Source organism: Ailuropoda melanoleuca, chromosome 2, assembly GCF_002007445.2.
Source record: "Ailuropoda melanoleuca isolate Jingjing chromosome 2, ASM200744v2, whole genome shotgun sequence".
Lineage (NCBI taxonomy): Eukaryota > Metazoa > Chordata > Mammalia > Carnivora > Ursidae > Ailuropoda > Ailuropoda melanoleuca.
The window spans coordinates 75232999-75249409 of NC_048219.1; the positions used below are offsets into that span (position 1 = coordinate 75232999).

At 38.4% G+C, this 16411-nt stretch overlaps 1 protein-coding gene across 1 annotated transcript in view; it reads right to left on the reverse strand.

Moving 5' to 3' along the window:
* Nucleotides 1-16411, reverse strand: part of VAV3 (vav guanine nucleotide exchange factor 3) — a 349804-nt gene that overhangs the window by 163986 nt on the left and 169407 nt on the right. Inside the window, exons 8-13 of the mRNA XM_002928305.4 lie at nt 13716-13784; nt 11750-11853; nt 10123-10222; nt 5604-5699; nt 2302-2370; nt 342-428 (exon numbers count right to left, since the gene is read on the reverse strand). Of these exons, the coding sequence (XP_002928351.2) occupies nt 342-428; nt 2302-2370; nt 5604-5699; nt 10123-10222; nt 11750-11853; nt 13716-13784 (525 nt within the window). The remainder of the gene's footprint in view (nt 1-341; nt 429-2301; nt 2371-5603; nt 5700-10122; nt 10223-11749; nt 11854-13715; nt 13785-16411) is intronic.

Below are 16411 nucleotides of genomic sequence, written 5' to 3' on the forward strand. Positions count from 1 at the left end.
CAGAGAAAACGAATACATTAGTAGGAATCAGCCATGAGTATGTATGGGGTAAGGGAAAGAAAGAAAGAAAATGAACTCCAACGTTTAGAATTTACACAGCCAGACGAAGAGGCATCGTGTGATTAAAGAGAGAGGGACAAGCAAAGGCAGAAAGTCCTTGGACAATGGCCCGCGTGTCACAGGCGCCACGAGACATCCATGTGGGTGATGCCAAACAAGAATCAGGAAGAAACCTACAACAACAGAAACTTCAAGGTAAACTATCTTTTCTTCAAAAACAACTTGTAGAATGTCCTCTGATTTGTGGGTTAGGGAAGCTGGATAGAAGGATAATTACATACCAGATTTTCTATAGAGAGCTGAAACTGTTTAATTTCACGAAGGGTCTCATTATCTCTTTTCACTTCATTCACATATTGTGCCAAGTCCTAAAGAATAAAGAGAAGGGTACAAAAAGAAGTCATGATAAGACTGGAGAAGAGACGAAAACTGTTTGAAAGAAAACACATCATTAATTTCATTAGCAGGAGAAGTAATCACCATAACTTTTCAATGACAATAAAATGAACGTCCAATCCATCAAAGCTGCATCTCAAAAGCAATTTTAAAATGTCTGGAGTACAGCTGGGAAGACTAAAGAGTTGTCATTTACCACTGAGAAGAGCAAAGATAAAAAACAAAAACAAACAAAATCTGCCACCCTGCAGAACAACAAAAGGAAACTAGGTCAGGAGAATGCAAATTCCAAGCACTTCGTAACTGACCTTGAGAGAATCACATTCTTCCACGGGTTACATTAAGGTCAATAATGCAATAATGAAGGATTAGCTGGGAGAAAAAAGTAACTAAAAGTTAGACAATGAGTCCAGCAGGACTGTGTTCTGCAACCAGTTAGAGTCTTAGTTCCTGGGAGCTCAGTCAAGGCAGCCAGTTCAATTCTGAAGAGGTAATGAAGGAGAAGCAAAGGAGAGGAGAAAAACTTCAGAGCACTAAGAATTAAAAGTGAACAAACAATGCTGGACACATTTCTCTATGTGCCTTCTTCACCTACTTTAAAATGTCTTTTCTCATATTTGAGGAAACATTAGCTAATCTTTCCATACTGTAAGTAGGCTATTTTTATTATACGTGCTCTAGATTTTCCTGTTTTCTGGGTTTTCTTTTTTTCCTCTACCCTCTTAAATTCATCTGCAACAGTAGGAACAGAACTCGGACAAAAAGCAGTTCCTAACTTTGTTCTAAATGAAAGTCTGACTTTTCATAGGATGTATCTATAAATGATTTCTTTAAAAATTGGAAACTTGGTATGACTTCTGAAAAGAGTAACACATAATTGTGTGATGGTTCCTATCAGGATACTAAATAAAACCAGCTAAACAGCAGGGCCAACACTGACCCTGGCCCAGGGACACAGAGAAGCCATTAGCATCATTCTGAGTCTAGTCACACTGGCATTTTCTTTTGAGAATGAGTATTTGCTTATAAGTTAGGGGCAAATATTTCTTTCAAAGTCAACGTGCAGCACAACAGAGAAATTGGGGTATTACAGATTGCCCAATATGTTTAAAAGTCTGCCTTTATCTACTTCTAGTTCTTGATTTTCAGATTTACCTAAAAATAGAAACCCAAACTGAAATCCACGTGTGCTAATGCACACGAAGGTGAACCTGGCAGATATTCTCACCGGGGGAAAATAAGTCACACCAGTGTTCTGAAGTCACCAGCTGACCTGCTGCTTACACAAGCCAACAGTTTTCTATTAGTAACCACAAAAAGAATGTGAAATAAAACCATAATATTAAATTATTCCCGGTGGTTGTAAGAGTTGTCATACTCTCATAAATAACAAAAGTTATTTCAATGCACCTCTTGGTTTTATGTATCTCTAACAATTAAATCCATGCAAGGACATCCATTCCAGTTAAAAATGCCCAGTTCTCTGGGGTGCCTGGGTGGCTCTGTCAGTTAAGTGTCCGACTCTTGATTTTGGCTCAGGTCACGATCTCAGGGTTGTGAGATCAACCCCGCATTGGGGTCCAACGGGCTCCATGCTCAGCTCAGGACTCTGCTTGAAGATTCTCTCCCTCTGCCCTCCCCCGACTCGCATACGCTCACTCCCTTTAAAATAAATAAATAAATCTTTAAAAAAATATCCAACTCTCCCCACCAAATACAAAACTATACAAATACTTATATATTATAATATATCAGCATATCATACATATGCATTAGCAGTTTGTATTCTATTGTTTTTAGGCATGAATAAAAAATACAGAGAAGTTAATGGTACATTTGCCTTACCTTCATTGCATCAAGAGCCAGTTTCAGATTTGCCTTCTCCATAGGATCAGTGGTATGTTTGACCAATTCCTATTTGGAAGATACAGTTCAGTACGACTTCCATCAATTAAAACCAAAGTAAAAGAAACATTTTTTTAAAAATAAGCCATTTTTATCACTATTTGCACCATAATGTAATAAATCTGATGCCACTTAACTAGGCTTTATTTTAATAAAAAAAATCTCAAACTGTAAGAAGAGCAACCAGAGACCAAAAGAACATGAGACAATGGTTGGAAACACTTTCNAAAAATAAGCCATTTTTATCACTATTTGCACCATAATGTAATAAATCTGATGCAACTTAACTAGGCTTTATTTTCATGAAAAAAATCTCAAACTGTAAGAAGAGCAACCAGAGACCAAAAGAACATGAGACAATGGTTGGAAACACTTTCTTTTCAAAGATGAACCTGAGTTCTCTCCCCCACCATTAAACTGACATCCTTCCCAAATGTCATGAAAGATCCCTCATTGCCAACTGATTCTGATGACTACTCCTCTCCCTTGGCTTCACGGACGATAGGATCTTTTGTTTGTTGCTATTGTTGTTGGTTAGTCCATCTTAAATTTCTGCCGATTCACCAGTGTTTCATACTTCCTTCTCTATCTGCACCTTCAAAAGTTACCATTTCCTAGATTTTCACCTTAGTCTTCTGTTATTCTTACTGTACATACTCTACAAATTCTATCACGATCATCTCCACGACGTCAACTCTCACCTACTAAGACAATCACTCTCAAAGGAATGTGCTCTAACCCAGAGCTCACGCCTGAGTTCCAGACTCTTCTGTCCAGCTAAACAGTTCTACCTGGGTATCTCACAAGCCCATCTAACCCAATTCCGAACTTAAGGCACGTTCACCTACAACCCTACTCTGGTTCCTGGTTATGTTTTATTGAATGATGGCACCTCCATCAGTGGAATCACCTAGCCAAAAACTAAAAAGTGTCCCAGGTGCCCCTTTCCCAAATATGTTCTGGTGATACTGACTTTGATCTCTCCCCTGGAAACCATCCTCACTGCCACTACACTGGTTCATGTCCTTACTATTTTTCAAATGGGTTATTTTAAATTGGCTTCTGACTTGTAGCCTCTCTAGACTGCAATCTATTCATTCTATTGACATCAGAGCTAGGCGTCTAATATATAAATTGGATCCTGTCTCTACCCTATTTAGACTTCTGTGATGCCCACAAAAGTTTCAGGTCGTCATCCATACCCCTTAGACCCTTCATGGTCGAAATACTGGGAACCTCCCCCAACTTCTCTCTCCACGCCACCCAAACAACCTATAGTCTATCCATATTAAACTAACTGCAATTCTCAAAATACGTTCTAATGTCTGATCCCATTAGGCATGCTGTTTGCTCTCCTTAGAAAGCCCTTCCTCTCTGATGCACCTATTGAACTCTTACTGTTCCCTTCACAGCCAGTTCAAGACTCGCTCCTCAGTGAAGCTTTCCATGACAGAGGCCTCCAGAAGTCCCTAGCCTCCCCAGGCATAATTAACCAGGCCTTTATTTGTACTACCTCCAAACTTTCTGCATACCTATCACATTGTATGGCACCTGGAAGCTTACATTTCATCTTTCCTATCTAAACAGGGAGCTTTATCAGCGCGGGGAGGCAAGTGCTGTTTTATATCATGAATGCCTAACACTGTGTGTTGAACAGGGGAGCCGCTCAAAAATTTTTGCTGAGTTTAGTATCAGTAGTGTTTCCAGTTATAAAAGAGGACCTACAGCCATCAGATTTGTTAAGCATAGTAAATTTGTCCAATATTCTTTTACTTCTATTTTTACTTTTCCTTAACTAATGATCATTTACTAATGATATGTCCAAAGTTTCAAATCCCCCACTCTCAAATATTCTAATTTTATAAATCTATGATTCACACCATAAAGTATTTCAAAAATTATTTCCCCACTAAAGTATAGCAGTAAGTAGGAAATGCTCAAATTCATACCACATTAATTCAACAAAAGTCTAAACATTAGACAAATTCTACTCTACACTATCAAGATGGAGAAACATTGCTAGAATTTTTATCTGTTACCCAAATAAAAATTTCCCTATTTAAAAAAAAATCATAAAACTAAACATTCTTTTGAAATTTAAAATATACAACAATCCAAGAGGGATTACGAAAGAAGTCTGAATTTCAAAAAGGTATAGTCATATTTTAAACTTTTATAAGTCTCTCTAGAACTTCATAAATGACCAAAATAGATGTTTCTTGAAAACTGCACCTTTTATATTCGTCAATTGATATTTGACTGTACCAAAGTTACAAAATAAATTATCTTATTTTGAAGATAATATGAAGATCTGTGTTTTTAGTTTTATAATGTCTCAGAAACTGATTGCTTAAGTCCTCATTATTTTTTCATAAAATCCAATTTGATTAAGTTGCTTTGAGTTTAGATCTCATAAATGTTTTAATGCATTTTTAAGAAATAATCAGGGTTTGAATTTTTCTGATTTCTCGGTAGAACAAAAATAGAGATGACTAATAATTTTGCGACTACAGTTCAAGAAATTTAATATACGAGATGTATAAAGCGCAGCAGACTCAAAATTATATTTCACATACAGGTAGTAGATCTTTTTAAAAATGACGTTTCACAAGCATCAGCAGAGTTGACAGACTAATACGGTAAGACATTTCCTTGGAGCAGAACTAATGAGCCTCCTGGTACAGCTATCAAATTAAATTTATAAGACTCTCCACCCTCATTAGAGGACTAACTGTGGAAACCATAAGCTTTGTGGTTATAACAAGAATCACTTCAAAATACACGTCTTATCATAATTTACTATAGCAGAAAGCAACATGGAATGTGACAGAATTCTTTTTTAGTTTATGGTTATAAGGCAAAAAGTCCAAAACACTTAACCTGCCAAAAATCAGGGGTATTGCAGCACAGATTCTAATAAATGATTCCTGCTAAGAACATTGGTTAAAGGAATCTTTTCGTTTGCCTTGTTTTTTTTTATTATTTTTTATTTTTTTGGAGCCAGTTCTGTTTGGAGGACACAAAAAGTGACTTTGTGTAGGATACAGGATCATCTTTGCTAAAAGGAAGAAAAAGTTTCCAGCTCTTCTGTTATTTCCCACTTAGCTATACTAATCATTGAAAAATCACAAGGGGTGTATTACAGCCCCAAACATGGGGTATATGGGGCATAACTGATGCTTCATGAACACTTTGTTAAGTGAATAAATGAACACATAAACTGACAGTTTTAAGTTATATACCTGGAGGAGAAGGTGATACTTTAAAACACGTTGCATAGGAACCACAAGTAAATCTCGAAGAGTGAATTTTCCATTATTTGCTCTTTTGGAACATTCCTAATGAAATTAAAAAACTTTGTTACTTTTATCAAAGGGAGTCCTAAAGCAAGCACTGAAAGATGCAGAGGCCATAAACAAAACTGTTATTATATAACAAATATCTTATTTTCCTTCTTAATAATCCTTTTTTGGAAAACAGTATCTAATTAAAAACCCAAAAGACAAATAAACCTTGTAGCATTTCAACTCTAAAATGACTCATTAAGCAGAACTATTTTCTGCATGAAAATTATTTTCTCTAATGGCTCTCTGAGGTCTTCTACTTACCCTTACAGCTCTACCTTCTACCAATCACCCCCAGCCAGCCTGTGGGCCAAGCATCAAGAACAAGTCCCCACTCATCAAACTGGCCATGTGCCTTCCGCACTGGCACGCCCTGGTTCATTCTGTTCTCCCCAACCACCACGTGCTTGGTCCAGTTTCCAACAAAATTCATCATCCTCTCTAAGAACTATACATCTAGGCCTTTTGTGATAAACCCAACCAAAACTGTGCTCTCCCTCTGTGCCTTGTCGGCATTTTAACTTTTGTTGTACACGATATCTTCCCAATATATTATCTCTTTTACAGCTTTAAGAATCTAGCACTTGCTTAATACATTTTTGTGAAACTGAATGAAATGGAATGATTGACTCAAAAAACTTGTTAAAGTATAAATTACTGGATTCAAAGTTTCAAAAGCCTCATTTTTTTTTTTTCATCTCACACTCTTTCTTAAAAGCTTATCTAAAAATAGTATTGACTTGTGTCCATTCTTTTGACATTAACTGTGGCTTTGAGGAAAGTACTCTGACTTTGAGGAAAGCACTCTGAAGTATCAAAGCGTGAATTCAAATCAAGGCTTGGCTCTGCAACCTTGAACAAGTTGCATTTCTGATTTTACCATTTCTCACATATTTGTGATCTAGCTTTAAAAAATAACCAAATTCCATAAAATTATTATTATCGAGAAACTAAGTCCAAAATCCTCAGACAACTGTACATCCCAGACCAAGGAATTTTCCAGTTCATAGAAAGAGTTGCATTAAAAAAAAAATACTGCTTTGTTCCTGAGTTTGTTTTCCCTTTGCCCACACTTAGCTTTTCTGGCACACGGAAGGATATATTATCAGGAGCTACAAAGTAAACACCATTTGCTCTAATGACCAGAGTGACTTAATGAGCATTTGACTACAGGTCTTAAGAACTAGGGACACAAATCTGGACATGTTAGCTCATGTCTTGTCAATTGCAGCAGTTCACTGGGAAGAATAACTCTGTCAACTGATTTCTTGCTTCTACAGATTGTGGCGAGTTCTGGATCATGGGTCTCAAATAGGAGGTTAAACTGTTAAGATTATTATAATGAATGAGTCTCATCTCCCTAGCTGCATGNTATTAAAAAAAAAAAAATACTGCTTTGTTCCTGAGTTTGTTTTCCCTTTGCCCACACTTAGCTTTTCTGGCACACGGAAGGATATATTATCAGGAGCTACAAAGTAAACACCATTTGCTCTAATGACCAGAGTGACTTAATGAGTATTTGACTACAGGTCTTAAGAACTAGGGACACAAATCTGGACATGTTAGCTCATGTCTTGTCAATTGCAGCAGTTCACTGGGAAGAATAACTCTGTCAACTGATTTCTTGCTTCTACAGATTGTGGCGAGTTCTGGATCATGGGTCTCAAATAGGAGGTTAAACTGTTAAGATTATTATAATGAATGAGTCTCATCTCCCTAGCTGCATGTTAAGCTCCTTGGAACTGAGGGTGTACCTTAAACTTCATATATATATATGGCATCTTAACATAGTGTTAGAGAAATATTGCACATTTAAAATTCACTTTGTTATATTATAGAAGTCAGTTTAAAACTACTGGGGAAAGAATTCATTCCTTTAAGTTCAAAGTCACAGGCTGAGGAAGTAAAAAAAACTAACATTGCTAGCATTTCCTACAAGCGGGGGGAGGGTTTGAATCTGAGGTGTGAAATGCTTATCAGTATTGAAAGTAAATAAAGGATAGAAATGAGTCTTCCAAAACATCCAGTCACATGCTTAGCTAAACTCCAATTCTAACTGAGAAGAAAATAAAGGAATAGGGATGAGCCAGCTTCCAGGGCGAGACAAAGAGACTGTTACCCTTGGCCCTATGTTTTCCTGGTTCAAAAATAGAAAAGAAAAAAGACAAAAATCACGAAGAGCAAAAGTAACCACAAAACTGAAGACATGAGGCTCCTGGGTGACTCAGTCAGTTAAGCGTCCGACTCTTGATTTTGGCTCAGGTCATGATCTCAGGGTCCTAGAGATTCTCTGTCTCCCACTCCCTCTGCCCCTCCCCACCACTCACGCATGCTCTCAAAAAAAGCAAATACTGAAGACATGAAGGAACCAGAGACACACCGTGACTAGGGCAGCTTTCCCTTTATCATGCCAGGAGTTGCAGAGGACAGTCCCAGCAAAGAATAACTATCGAGGTGTCACAGTAAGTGTTGGATTAAATACTTGCAAATCAGGGTCCTGGGTCAGAAGTAGTGACTTTTCAGGCAAAAACGGACAGCCAGTAGACCCTTCCCCAGGGCCATCCAAACTCAGCCGGAGGTTCTCTCTTTCCCTCAGATGGACAGTGATCATACAAACTATGTCCCTGGAGTCCCAGAGTGTATCATAGGCAGGACACTGACTGTGACTCTGAAGGAAGGGAGAGGAACATCCCAACAATGCTGAATACAATGGAGGTTTGACTGACTCCTATCTTGAGCCAGAGTTTTATATCTTTGTTTAAAAAAAAAACAAAACGAAACAAAAAAACTGCTCTATCGGTAGCTCGGTTAGGAACTAGTTGTATGAATTGTAAAGTTTTATCTGACCATCATACTTTGAGTAAAGGTAGCTTATAACTCTAGGCTTCTGAGGTTCTATTCTCCCAAGAGGAGCAGGAACCCTTTACACTAAACGGGGTTGCCAGGATATTATCCAACAGTGACTCAAGCTACCAGCAGGCATAAAGTCCGCATCACCAGGGGATTGTAAGAAGTATGGGGAAAAGATCCATGATAGAGAGTTAGTACAGTTACTTTATAGTCTATTGATGTGTAAACTTTCTAACCAATAGTGCCCCTCTGTGGGAGTTATTAAATCATACCAAATATGCTAAAAACAACGAAAGAGTTCTAATTTGAAAATCACGTGCCTCTTTTATTTTTCCCTTTCATCACCTGACCTCACTGCTACATTGAACAAAGACAGCAAAGGGGACACCAGAGACTCAACTAAGTCAAACACAGCCATTTAAGAGTTGACTATGTATCTCTACCCAACATTTAAGAAAAATCAAGCACATGGATAATATAGTTGGGATGATAATTCATATATAATATGATCTTTTGCAAAAGTTCTTTGAAAGTCCAAACTCTTCTTGTGAAAAAGAAATGATACGCACACACACACAAAAATAACACAATGTGCAGATTCTCCATTGCTACCATGTGCTCTGTTTATTCTAGCCTACTCTTCATTTTTCAAACCTTCCCAACTCATCTGGTCAGAATGCTCTCCATGGAATCTCACCTGTCAAGACTCATCCCATTCTTTGGCGACCTAACTCAAATACTACCTCTCCAGAGAAATCTCCCACATTCTAGCTGTACTGAAGTGATCAGTCTTACTCGTGGAGCCCTATTATTGCTCGTCACATACGACTTAATCTTACTTGTGTCTGTCTTGTCTTCCCTCTTATGGACAATATTCATGCCCTTTTTATACACCTGATCCTAAATGTCTTATATTTTTAATAACCATTTTTAATCTCCATGTACATTATCTCCCATATATCTTCCTTATCCTGTACCTCTCCCTAACCTGCGCAAATTACTCATAATCTCTCTGAACCTCAGCGTTCTCATCCATAAGGGAAGAAAATTAATTGTACGTATCTCACAGAGTCATAAGGATCTAACGAGATAATACATGTAAGACAGAGAGCCATAAGTCACAGATTTTACTGTAATATTATTACTATCATATTTTTTATGCAGCTAGCTATGAAAATATTAAATTATATGTAGAATACGTGGAGAAATTTACTATTGCACTGCTCTTGAAAAGGAATAGATCTATTTTTGTTCTTATTCTTTTTTGGGGGTATGGCTGGCACACGTTTCCTTAGTTTCAGGTGCACAGCTTAGTGATAGGACAAGTTTCCACACGGTGCTGTGTTCACTGTAAGGGTAGCTGCCATCAGTCTCCTTACATCACTATTACAATAACACTGACTGCAGTCCTTACACTGTGCCTTGTATTTTCACGACTTATTCCTTCCATAACTGGAAGCCTGTGTCTCCCATTCCCTTTCACCCATTTTGCTCATTCGCCATCTTCTTCCCCTTCTTTTAGGTGTAGCTGACTTGATTCATAAACAAACAAAAAATAAACAGGTACCTCTAATTTCAGCTTTACATCTTCCTTTGTCTTAGAAATGTTGTCTAAACTAGAGATGGCTGACTCCACTCCACTGCAGTACTGCCCGTAAATAACCAACCTGAAAGGGAAAAAAGGAGAGAGATTTATAGGACAGAAAAGCCAGAATAAAATGGAAGGTGAAGAGGCAGAATTCCCCTCTATTTAGAACCACAGCTGGGGAGAATTAGAGCAAACTTCACCTGTCCTGTGTCTCTAACTGCCTACATGGCCCTGGGCAAACTTCTTGTCATCTCTCCGAGCCTCCGCTTTCTCACTTCTTTTAAACACACACCACATGCACAGTCACAGAATAAGGGTCACTCGTATCATGCTATTAAAAGGGCTAATATTTCTAAATTTGAATGGGATTAATCCCACTGAGCATTTTTACAGCAGGTAGATTTTACAAACCAGCTTAATGACTGTTAACATTGATAGCGCATGAACATCACAAAAACAAAATTAAAAATTTCTGTTTAGGTTCCTATTAAAGATCAACTTTTTACTGTTTACGAGTACTCAGAAACAGTTTTACTTTGTACTACGATTTTATTTAATCACCACTCATGACTCCACTCATTAATAAACCTCCTACTCTTTCCTGCTTTTTAATTAAGGAAAACACATTATCTAAAAATCGGGAGCAAATGAGAGGCCTGAACGGCGCCGGATAGAAGAGAATTCATACTGCATGGGGTCTGAGGCCGCTTCAGGAAGGGTGGCTATAGAGTAATAGAGATGTTTTACAAAAAGGTTGGGTAATTTATCGTTTCTTTTCATTTTTCACTGGGGAAAAAAAAAACTAATAAGTTCATGTTTATCTAACGTTGTTGAGGCAAAGCTAGTCATGAGCCACTTCTTAGCACTAGGAACTACAGTGCTTGATTTAAAGAGAGATTGATATTTTAAGTGAAATTTCTTGGTACTTTAACTCACATGAGTTGTTCAGAAGATTTTTTTTTTCCAAACTTAGAAAGGGAAACTGCCTTAAAGAGAGAATTATAAAATATGGGAGTGGAAACAAGCACTAGGCACCAACTAATCTACTCCCAACATTTGCAGATGGAGAAAAGGCGGCTCAGAGAATTAAAATGACTTCCTGAAAACTACAGAACTCAGGAATAAAGGGTCTATAAAAGAACCTGAACTCTCTGACTTGCAGTGCAAAACTCTGGATCCTTGTTTTTGTTTTTCCTTTTTCTTGATACAATAGAGAGCTCAAACTACTACCGAGATTAACTGTCCCCTGTTCTAATTACTACCCAGGCGGTATCTTAATGGACAGCAGTAATCGTTATTTATGAGCAATTTCAATACTAACTCTCATTATAATCCACAGGCTGATTGCTACAACATTTAAAAGTTCTAAAAAGAGGGGCACCTGGGTGGCACAGCGGTTAAGCGTCTGCCTTCCGCTCAGGGCGTGATCCCGGCGTTAATGGGATCGAGCCCCACATCAGGCTCCTCTGCTGTGAGCCTGCTTCTTCCTCTCCTACTCCCCCTGCTTGTGTTCCCTCTCTCGCTGGCTGTCTCTATCTCTGTCGAATAAATAAAATCTTTAAAAAAAAAAAAAGTTCTAAAAAGAAAGAAAAAAGTTAGAAGTTACCTTTCCTTGTAGTTAATGAAAACTTGATACAAGTTCTGGTCATTTTTATTTACAATGGAATCATGAATCTCCTGCATTAGGTTCCGATGAACTTTTACAAGTTCCTTAGGAAAGAAAAAAACAAAAAAACATGTCAAAGTTAATTAGAAATCAGGACCAAATATATATATATCTCACCCCAAACCTAAAATCTCTACTGTTGCTAGACTTGTCATTCAAGGATATGCCGAAAACCCTCAATATAAAACCTGCTACCACAGATAAAGACAGGAGGAAGTGGAGAAGGGAAAAGGAGGAGAGAGAGGGGAAAGAAAGGGGAAGGAGAGAGAAAAGGAGAGAAGGGGAGGGAAGAGGAGGGACAGACAGGCCAAGTGCATAGAAAGCAGCAGTTTCAGATTGGACTTGAATCGTCAGTGTGCTGTGGGGAAAAAAAATTATCTCACTACTTATTAAAGGGTAATTTATTCCTTGTATAAAAATATGTACAGCTCATTTTCATTATAATCACTTTAATTTTTTAAATAAAACTATCCAAGTGCTTAATGTTTTATTGACGGAATAAAGTAATGATTCATGTCCTTGGGACATAAAAATGTAGATTTGCACCTTGGTCAATTAGTGGTGTCCTGGTGCTCAGCTAACAATCATCACACTAAATTACTTGAAACCAGACAACTAATGGCATAAATAAAGAGCAGATAAATTGTACTAAGCAGTTTACTAGAGCAACTCGGAAGTCAGAATTTCACCTTCTTCTTGATAAGCAAGTAATTTTCAGTCAGGCGGTAAATACAAGTCACAGCCAGGAAATGAGGAAATTCTAATCTAGGTGCCAATTCTCCCATTATCCCTTGCCTGTACCTTGGTGCCCACACTGACTTCACGGCAAGCTCTTTCCCTAGCAGGGTGGACAGGAAACAGGAATATGTTGGCCCTGTCATTTTGTGGAAGAGCCTGTGAAAGCCCTAAGAGTAAGGACTGTCAAATGAGCCCTATGTTATGCTGCGAGCAGAGAGGTGGTTCCAGATGCTCACCTTCCTAGAAAGTGCGGTTTGCTTTACGCTAAACGTTCACCTGATAGTGTGACTTCTTCCTTCCTGCTATGCTACGAGTCAATGAGAAGATCTTCGGGCCAAAATCAGGGACAAGGGCAATAACCTGACTGATGCACGTCGACACTGAATGTGACAGAACCAAAGGAGTAGGGAACTTTCAGGGGAAACAAGCAAGCTTGTGCACAAAACCTTACATATCGTATACCTAAGCTATATATTCAAACCCAAGCCGGGTTTAGAGGTTCTGGAACTTGAATCTTGCCTAGTATGATCCCGCTTGGCACACCATTTGGTTTCAATGCTTCTAGGTAATTATCCTTTAAAATTATGTAAAATAATTGTAGGGGGCTCTGAAATTCAAAATGCTCGCATAAATGTGAAGAAAATCTCCTCACATCTAACCACTAAAATGGACTCGTAAACAGTAAGGAAGGAGTGCACTTCAGAAATGGAAGGTAAGGTTAGTACAACTGAAAGTGGAGGCAGAAAGCACCACAGGGCAGAGGCCTAGGAAGTGGAGAAACTGACGCCCTCAGAGCAGCGTCTATAGGACGGGGTTGAGGGGCTGGAGTACCAGAAGAGCGGGGAGTGGGGCATAAGGGGGACTCCCACACGACAGACAGACAGTGGCTCCAGGGATTCTCTAACTCAGATGACCTCTTCCTGACAAGCAGTTAAGGATAATACACGAATCTTATCCCTGCGTGTTCAGTTTACATCTCAACTGACTTTAGCTGAAGACGTATCCTTTATTTCTAGAAAAAAAGGATATAAGAAACCGGGAGGCAAGAAATAGAGTTAAAATTCTTAAAGAATACAGGAAAATATTAAAATAGGAATCTGGAACCCAATAAGAAGATGGGGATTTTATAGAAGCATCCCACAATTTAAGCTAGCATATTTTTACTTACAGGAATGTTGATGAATACTGAATCAAATTCTGCTGCTGTCAGAAATCTTTTTAGTGGTGCCATGAAATACTAAAAGGATAGAACAGAGAAGTAAGAATTAAGCACAGCTTACCCTAATAATAGTTTTTCATCAACAAATAACATTTATTGAAAGTCAAATGTTTATGCATATAAATAATACCAAGAAAAAAGCAAAAACTGTTTTCTCCATCTTAAAGATTTAATACTTGAATAGAGATATAAAGACATAACACAGGTTAACACATTTAAAGTATAGAATAAGAGGTTTTGACAATAAATACTTCTGAAAGAAAGAAAAAAAGAACACTACTCGCTGAATTGGGGGAAAAAAAAGAAAAGGCAGTATTTTGGAGATAGAGGACTGATATAAATATCCCTCAAATGCCTTGTAGAAAATTCTAGATTCCTGAGATCAAGTATCTACTTGTGCAATCTATGGATAATCCCCTTCATTCCTTCAGAATTTTAGTTCTTGGCCTGCCATATTGCTTTCCCTTACCACTCCAACGTCCATTCCTGGCAATCTCAGTATGTGCAGATGATCCTTCCAATAGCCTGGCCTTTCAGTTCCTTGTCTTCCAGTAATCTTGTGTTCCATCTTAGCTCAGCTCCCTACTCTGGTGGTCATATCCCAAGACCTTCTCATTATCAAGAACTACAAGGCTCTACAGCATTAATTTCAAGCAATCAACTCTCTGACCACTACCACCTATGTCTCTCATGTCCTCACTTCCCTTCCTACCCCGTTCACATTCCATAAACCATCATCAGAATCACTTGCCTGCATACACCCTTAACCCTCTACTCTCCTCTTCCACTGTGCTTTTCTGGAAGAAGAAAAACCCTGGTTAAATCTAGCTCGTTATATATGTTGTGCCTGTACCGAAGAAGTTAAACATGAACTAGACTGACAGTCTAATTTTCAATTGAGCCTGTGATACCACATAATCCTACATTTCCCTAGCCCATTTACTCCTACCCCCCTCCTGAACAATTCTTCCACACCTTCAGCTCTTTTCCTAAATGTCCAAAACTTTCTCCTGGTTCTCATTTCCCTGACCTCTAAATGCGGAAGTTGTCAGAGGTGGCCTTGAACCTCTCCTCTATCAACATTCATTCCCTAGGTGAATTCATTCAGTACCATGGCCTTAGATTCCATAGCATCATGATAAATGCCTAACGTATTTGTCAGTTCAAGTTTTCCCCTTAATGCCAGCGTCATATATCTAACTCCCTCCTCAACACAGCCCCTTGGAAGCTGAGAGGTATTGCAAATTTAGTATGTCCCCACAGACTCGTGGTTCCCAAACCTGTCCTCCCCATCTCAGGGACAATCTGCACCACTCAGGCAGTTATTCATGCTATAAACCTAGCATTCCTGATCTCTCTCTTTCTCAGACATCCTGCACCTAGTTCATCATCTAATCCACTTGGCTCTACTTGCAAAATGTATTCAGAATCTGACCATTCCCCACCAGCTCTACAAATACTATCATGTTCTGTCAATCCAGTTACTGCACTAGCATTCTAACTTTTCTCCCAAAAAGTCAGAACGAGCTGTGAAAAACGTACATTATTAGATCGTATCCCTTCTTTTACTCACACACTCCAGCTCTGAGCTAGTGTTCTCTATGCCCCCCACGGACGCGGTGGCTCACCGGCTCTCTGCGCTCACTGCTTCTCTTCACTCATGTTGCTTCAGCCACCTGGGCTACTGCTGTTCCTTGAAACATGCGGAACACGGTCTCATCAGAGGGCCTTCCTCCCAGAAACTGTCATCTCTGGGATGTTGGCACGGCTTGCTCCCTCAATTCCCTCAGCTGTCTGCTTCAATGTGATCTTACCACATACCTTCCATTATCACTTTACATAAAATAAAACCAGTCCACACCCATCACTCTCTGTCCTCTTTCCTTGACTGATTTTTCTTCCGAGAATTTATCACCACCTGGCACACTTATTTGCTTAAATTATAAACCCTCCCATGGGAGAGAGAGAGTATCATGAGAACCAGAGTTTTGTTGTGTTTCCTGCTATATCCTTGGCGTCTAACACAGTGCCATTCAGATACGAAGAAGTCAGTAGCTAGTTGTGGAATGTATAAATCTGCTTCGAGATCCTTAAATCCTAAGTTCTACTGAAACTTAAAAATACACACACAGTAGACACAGTGAGTCTTCTATATTAACTATAAAGTGCAGTACTTAGGCATCAAAAATAATACCCGATAACTTACTTTTTCTATTGACTCCAATGTTTCTGTGTATTTTTCTTCTGTCTGCTTAATTTCTGTGAGGCAGCAACTTCGTATGTCATTTTCTGGACATTTCTGCAATTAGAGTTATCAAAAACATTAATCAAACACATGTATTAATCTCTCTGGTAGTATATAGAAAGAACTCAAAATCGCAGATTTTCTTAAGCTTTCCATTCTGATAAAACACGTAACTGAAATATATTTATTGCATTTATGAAGTATCTGTTTTTAAAATTCTGAACCATGTAAGTTTTAAATAATTCAATAATTAAAAATAAACTTCTGAGTATAGACACTCTTTATATTGAAAACATCTCATTATAAATGTTATTGAACCTGGAAACATCGCACATGGTATAATATAGTTTTCTTAATGTACAGCACACAAGTGCTGTAGAAATACTTGGAAAATAACAAA